This window comes from Orbicella faveolata, unplaced genomic scaffold (assembly GCF_042242905.1).
Source record: "Orbicella faveolata isolate gen_17 unplaced genomic scaffold, um_ofav_v1 contig_12, whole genome shotgun sequence".
Classification (NCBI taxonomy): domain Eukaryota; kingdom Metazoa; phylum Cnidaria; class Anthozoa; order Scleractinia; family Merulinidae; genus Orbicella; species Orbicella faveolata.
The window spans coordinates 15,107,501-15,115,000 of NW_028301539.1; the positions used below are offsets into that span (position 1 = coordinate 15,107,501).

Below are 7,500 nucleotides of genomic sequence, written 5' to 3' on the forward strand. Positions count from 1 at the left end.
ACTATGAGATTGGTTTTCTAACCCACAGTTCTTAATCATAGATTCCTGAAGCAATTTATTTTATTATATTTTCGAACGTAAGGCAAGGAAAAAATGTACGATAAAATAAACTCTCACCGTAAAGCCTCATGTTATGTTTAAGTCTATACAGCAGTTTATTTATAGGAGAAACATTTTTTTCACCGCGGGAGGAGAATATTACTTCTCGAACTCTGATTTCCATTTAGAGATCGGATTTTACCAAGCGCGACCGTGGAATATCAAACAAAGTTTAGAAACAAAAGTTACACATAGTAGTTTTAACGTCTAAAAACTAACCACAGCTTTCTTATGTTTTATCAACGTCGAATTCGAATTCACAAAAAAAATTCTATTAAACTGTTGTTATTTAATTAATCAGTTTTCAACCATTTCCTAGCATTTTTGCTAGATCTAAGACAAAATAATTGTTTTCAAGGCGTTGAAGGAGGAGGGGTGGGGTGGTGGGGAAATAGAAAAATGTACTACAATCAGTGCACTTGATATAAATGTTTAATGAGTAGTACAAATTGACAGCTGTATGCAGGTTTGTTTATGAAAAGAGCCTTTTTCACAATATCAACTTATTTTCTTCTCTGTTAAAGTGACATTATTTTATTCAGTTAAGCCAATGTGTTGTAGGTTTAAGTGGTGATTTGTTATTACCTCGCTGTTAGTCTTTAAGTGTTGGTTGATATAGGCGATATATGAAAAATATGGTCATCATCCGATGGGAATGCTTTTCAGCAGTATAAAGTGGAACTGAGCTGCATGTTATGCGAGTCCTCCACAGCCACCGCCAAATCTCGACTGGGAAACTGGAATACGACCATCGCAACATAGGTCGGATGTGGTATCATATACTAGTCTTCCACAGCAGCTTGTGGTTATAGATGTCTTCGGTTGCATGACACCGTCGCAGCATAACATGGCACTTCCAGTAATTGGGTGTCTGTTGCTCATTGGGACATCATTGCAGCATAACTGGGTGGCTGGGTTGTAGGTTAAGTAGCTTCCACAGCAGGCTGCATTTAATCCCACCTTGTGGACTACGTACTGATTATTGCAGCATAACTGCGTGGCTATATCGTAGGCGTGAGTTGAACAACAAGCTGACATATTGCCTGGTTTGTGTTTCGGTCGACCATCACAACATAACTGGGAGGCTACATCGTATCCACGACTTCCACAGCATCCTGGCAATGCTCCTGGTCTCTGGGGTACGGGTGATAAGTTTTCCTCACAGCATATTTGTTTATTTGTATCATATCCTTGATCTCCACAGCAGGCTAAGGTTCGTCTCGACACGCCTTGCGTGGGTACCGAATAAAATACCGTGCTACCACAACACATGTCTGATGCTGCATCGTACAGATCACTTCCACAACAGGTTGGCTGCGTCATTCTAGGTAAAATACTGTTTGTGGTATCATCGCAGCACATCTCGGACCATGGATCGAATGAGTTGTCGCCGCAGCACCTGGTCCGATTTCCTACCTTGGGAACCACGTGGCCGTTGCAGCATAATTCGGTCCAAGGGTTGTACTGCTCACCTTGGCTACAAAAGCGCATCCAGATCTGTCGGCGATATCTAGCGCCCAGCTTATGTGTTCCTGTTCAAGATAAAGATTAAAAGATATTACTAGTCAATTAGTCGAGCTCTTCTGCTTGTTCAGGTAGCAATGTGAATGGGAATTACTCTACCAAACTATTAATCTGTCTATTTGACATTAATAATAACCTAAGGCAAGTTTTTATCACACCTTACTTTTCACTCGCGTTAGGTCACTTAAGACAACAATTCTTGAGGGCACCTCCGTGGTGCGGGCAAGGAGGAAAACTGAGGAAAATCACTAACTATCGAGTCCAGAGACGGTGCCCTACTTAAGACTAAGTTACTCATACGATGATTGTATGAAAAAGCACGAGAAAACCTGAGTTTCAACATTTGCCTTATAAAGGTGCAACTATTCTGTTGCACTAATACATCATGAGGATTACTTTTATTTCTTACTTGGTTCACACATTTTACTTACCAATTCCTGGCTCACTTTTTAGCTTCACTTCAGAATCTTTAACGAAGGAAGCGCAATCACAGCAAGCGACGAATAGAAGTAAACAAAGGCTAATTGAAATCTGAGAAAACGACATCCTTGCCTTCGTCACTTTCGTCCCTTTCTTTGAATCACCGGGTTACCGTGTTCAGCTGTGAACGGTAAATACTTATGGTAAATGTTCCACACGACTTTCGTTTTTAAGGTGTCAAAGCACTTGAACTTACCGTACAATATGTATAATGATCTGTAATGCGTTTCGATATAAGCATTGGATTTTTTTTCGAAAGATTGGTTTATTCTTGAAATAAATATCGACTGATATCGCTTTCGATGTTACGCTCTAACTTCCAACGTAGAATACCTCGGCCTACATTGTGAACGGACACTAGGGCTACGGACTTCAGCTTCTTACCCTTCGAGCAGCTTTAGACTAAAGAACTGATCATAGCTCGAGATTTTTCAGTGGGAATCGTCGTTGTTGAATTTCTTCATAATTTGAGCATGTTAACTTTTCAGCGGCTCGTATGAGTCCTACAGTTCAAGGTCGTGGTGCAATGACACCTTACCACCGAGGATATTACGTCCAAGCTAAACTGAGTCGTACACTCCAAAGCATACCTCATCAGAACAGTTTGAGTCCATGCCTTTAACAAATTGTTTTGCAGAAATTTGTTAGGACTAGTTGACTTAACATCAGATTTCAGTTGTTACCATGTATAGCAACGTAAGCCGAATAGACTTCCGTAATGATTTTGTTCTATCGAGATTCTTTTCCGGAGGGGGGGTGACTCCCGTATAAAAATGACAGGGTGTTCGTCGGAAATTTTGAAAATAACTACATAAAGGTATCACAGTGTCCCATTTTGAAAGTGGCTCAAATTTATGTTCACTTAATTAAGAGTAAGAGATTAAAATTTTAAAATAACAAGTGACTCTGATAATCTAAGGGTGCGTTTCTTTAAGAAAACGGACTTTACTAAACAGATTAATCCAAGATCACTCGGATCATTGTGCATCAAAGCAACCGAAGAATCCTTGCACAGAGTGGATTCTTCGGTTCCTTTGATGCACCATGCTCCGAGTGATCTTGGATTAATCTGTTTTGTAAAGAAAGTCGGATTTCGGATTTAGGAATCCAATCTTGGATTTTCTTAAAGAAACGCACCCTAAGAGTTGCTGTTAATATCATCCATGACTGAACAGTTTGAACTAGCTGAGTAACAAATTGTTCCTGGCATTTTTCGGCTCAACACCCTAAAACGCATTGTGATAACCTTTTTACCCCAAAAAACCACCGCTTACGTCTCTCTCATTTTCATAGGGAAGACCCCCCGGATATTGTTTATACTCACACGAAACATTGAAAGATATATTCAAACAAGATATATTCATTGAAAAATCAATATAGAGGCGGTACTCATGACTGTGTATCTAACAACATAATGCTAAACTCATTCGGTTACCAAGCACTACCGGTGGGTTTTGTCGAACCCCATTGCTAAGTGACGGAACAAATTCGCGTGCCAAAACAATAACTTTCAGAATATGTTTTTTTTAGTCTTAAGTAGATTTGCATGTTTTTTAACTGAAATATTGTTCAGTTACCACATAAATTTGATCAATGTCTGATAGAGAGACCGTAACCAACATTTGTTGATAAGTTGATATCGATAGAGGCCTAGGGGCAAAGAGCACCAGAATAAAATTCACTTCACCTTTTCAAGAAAAAACTGTGTTTCGTCGACGTTGCTAAGTAACAAAACGCATTCACGTGCAAAGTCAACAGCTTCCATACTGTCTTCTTATACAACTGGTGATCGATCGGGTTTGCATGTATTCTTTACTGAAATGTTTTTTTACTGAGTTGCCAAAAAAAAGATAAATGTTAAAAGCCCGTAACTGATATTAATTTATATGTTAATGATATGGGTGAGCGCTTGCTTGTGTGTGCTGTTCAGGGTTTGGAAATTGGAGGACTCAATGAAGTATTGCTTCACTTTTTATTTAAAGATATTAGGCAAACTTAAAATAACACCGTTTGACAAACTTTAACTGACGCAATATAGACTGAAAAGATGTATTACTTCAATATTCACCAGCGGAAAATTCATCGCGGCTACAATGATCAAAATATCAGGTTAAATAAAAACGTTTCTTGTTGCTGAGATGTCCTGTTTCCAAGGACTGAGGATTTGCACGAGTGTTTTGTATGTGAAGATTCTTCTACAGGATAACTGACTCAGAACCGTAATCTTAGGATGGAGTCACCAACAGCCAACCTAGAGTACATTTACATGAATTACGTTCGTGTTCTTAGCTTAAATCACGATTTTTAGATATTCTAGAGTTGTGTGATTTTTATTTAACATTTTCGCTAATAAATGTGTCTCCTGAAACCTCACCACTTTGACTTTCTGTTCATGTGTATAAACCTATTTAGCCTGACAGAAACGATAGTTTTAGATTAAAGTAGTTACGCAAACAAAAGAAAGCCGAACGATTTATGAAAGTTTGAGAAAAAGTAATTGAAAACTACCAGGGGAGAAAGACTTGATCTTTTGACTTTATAATATCCAATCTTTAGATTTTTGTTCACTGAGTTTTCGGTGGCAACTGTCCACCTTCATCAGAGTGAAAAACAGTAGATGTTCGTTATAACGTAGCTCGCGTTTTACGTGCTGGAATACGCGTGCAGAGTTTAAACTGGAAACAAAGGAGTAAAGCGCGCGGAAAGACTTGGTAAGATCTGAATGACATTCCCGGGGGACACTCCGCCGTCTCAGACAGCACTGATATCCTGAGTGCAGCCTGGCTGTACCAGAGTTACTGTAAGTTGGTGAGCAGCAACAGCTAAACAGCTCCCTTACCGCACGTGCCGTACCGCAGCCTTGTCCACAATTTTATATGTTAACCAAAGGCCTGGAACGAGCTATTAGGAAAGCTGTGGTCAAATCAGTGCGTATGCTGCCATGGCAACGGTAAGAGAGCTCATCCCAGTTTTGACAACCAACCCATGTTGGGCGGCTATTGCCTAATGATCGAGCATTTGGACAAGTCATGTTCATTATTCATCGCTAAGGTAATCGTAAAGAGTGAGGCGTATGCTACTATGTGTCTATCAAAACGATGCAGAAACAGAAGGTTTTCAAGTGACGTGAAACCGCGCATGTCATTAATCATAATGGGGCTAAGGCGGCAGTACTTTCAGTGTTTCAGGTGTTATATATTAACGAGACATTAAGACGGCCGGCACTTTCAGACCGGCGTTTGTCAAAGGTATTTATTAAGGTATTTACATGTTTTTGAGACTGGGACATTATTTCTTTCCAAAATAACTTTGTCAAGTACTTATGTGTCGATCCTAGTCAATATTCACTCGAAAATAGCCAACATTTGCATCTAGCACGTATAGTTAATCTGATAAGTAAATACCAACAGTTGAATCATAAGTGTGTGAACTGTGTGTGAAAAAGTGAAAAAAGAACAGATCTTTGCTCGCGTAAGCAGCCAGTAGTAGCGGGTAAAACCTGGAAGAAGAACAGGTGTATTTATTTCGCTTCAACACGGTTATAAAAGGCTAGACTGTGTTTTCGTCCGCGGAGTTGCTCAGTTACACAACACTTTCTATTGCAAAGCCAACATGTCCACTTTTAGATTGTGTTTCGTGCTTTAACAACTGGTGATGTTTTGATTGCTACTGTCAGGCGGTTTGCACGTTTTCTGCACCGTTATATTGTTAGCTTGCTAAAATAATTCGGTCAATGTCTGATACACAGATCGTAAACAATGGTTCGTTGATAAGGTGATATAGAGAAAGGAGGAAAGAACGGTTGAAAGGTAGTATATGTGGTTTTACCCTCAGGAAAAAAAAACAACACGGAACTGTGTTTTCAGCTGCTGCAGTGAAAGCATGTGACATTATTTCAAGTGCGATTTACTTGCATGCTTTAGAAGTCCAGTCCAGCTCCATAGCTCTCTAGTTGAACTGGAGTACATTTGCTGCACGTCAGGGCAGCATTTCACGTATAGAAATGTGACTTCAATTATTGAAAGAGGCTGATTTTTGGAAGATCTAGTCAGCCGGCACTAGCTGGCCTAATAACCGTGACGGATTTTGAAGAGTTATTTCCACACTTGGCAACGTAAATGAAATAGACACCTCGAATGTCCTTGTTTTTGTGAGATTATGCAATATTATTGCATTTTTCAACGAAATTTCCGTTACTCATTGATTTATTCATTGATAAGTCGATATAGAGAAAGGGAGAAAGAACATTGGAACTTGTTTCACTTCACCTTCAGTACAAAGCCGACATGACAACACCGTCAGTACGAAGCCAACATGACAACTTTCGGACTGCCTTGTTTACGGACAACTTTAAGTGTTTTAACTACTAATGCCAAACAAATCTTCCATGTTTTTTAAAACTGAATTATTGTTCACTCGATCAGTTGCTAAAATTATTCGTTCAATGTTGAAAGGTCGCAACCAATATTCATTGATATAAGCGCCTCTTGTGCGTGTTGGCCAGGGATTAGAAATTGGCAAATCGTCTCACTTTTGTTTATCGATATGAGGCTAGCCGCTAGAAAAAAAAATAAAACAAAAGACTGAACTGAAAGACGCAAAACTTCATAATTCGGTATCGATAAAAGGAAACATTTATCTAGTTTAAAGCATTGTCCTTAAAGACTGTGGATTGGCGCGGGTTGAGTTTAGGTGAAGAAACTTCTACAGGATGTTAAGGAATCGCTGTCAATATTTATCTGGAGTGTGCACGTTTCTGGAAGTATTTATATTTTAGCCTAAGTCAATTCCCTCAATCTCGACTAAATCAGCTTTCTAGACCAGAAATTTCAAACTTCGGTGGTTCCCATAGTCTCTCAAATTTCACTTTACTGAATGCTATAGTTCTGTTGTTGCATTTCGGAAATGTGAGCTACCCATTTGAAAATATTAGACATTCCGGGACGAAAATCAAATGGAACGAAAATTCCCGATAAGAGAGTTTGGAAAATTTGATGATGTCTTGCGAAGTTGTCCTCTTTTACGGAAATTCCGGAAAATCATTTTCCCTGTACCACTGGAAACTTCCGGAAGTTCAAACCGGAATTTTTGGTCGAAAAGCGACTCCTCTTAAATCGTTGATAGTGCATGGCCTCAATCATCCTAACTATCATCACGACAGCACATCCTTACATGCTTCGAGTTCTTCGAAGCATCTGATCCTCACTAAAACCCAGTTATTTTGACCAAAAAAACCCAACCTCTTAGCGCCTTTCACTCGTCTACTCGCCGTTTGCTAACCCTATGTTTTTTTTACTCTTTTGTCTTCGTAAATTCGGACATTTTAATCCAAAGGGGCGCGCGAAGAATGCATCAACGCCAATACACACATGTACTTTTTCTACAAAAAGCTATCAA

General features: G+C 39.3%; 1 protein-coding gene across 1 annotated transcript; it reads right to left on the minus strand.

The window, feature by feature from the left end:
• Positions 1 to 513: 513 nt before the first annotated feature.
• Positions 514 to 2,247, minus strand: LOC110061561 (uncharacterized). The gene is made up of 2 exons (XM_020768394.2): positions 2,055 to 2,247; positions 514 to 1,631 (listed from the first exon to the last, which is right to left on the minus strand). The coding sequence occupies exons 1-2, from the start codon at positions 2,167 to 2,169 to the stop codon at positions 793 to 795; spliced, it is 954 nt and encodes a 317-aa protein (XP_020624053.2). The 5' UTR covers positions 2,170 to 2,247; the 3' UTR covers positions 514 to 792.
• Positions 2,248 to 7,500: the final 5,253 nt, after the last annotated feature.

Excerpts from the sequence above, each read along its gene's own strand:
- LOC110061561 (XM_020768394.2), bottom strand. The coding sequence starts at position 2,169 with ATGTCGTTTTCTCAGATTTCAATTAGCCTTTGTTTACTTCTATTCGTC. Across the intron at positions 1,632-2,054 it reads AAAAAGTGAGCCAGGAATTG|GAACACATAAGCTGGGCGCT; the intron begins GTAAGTAAAATG and ends TATCTTGAACAG.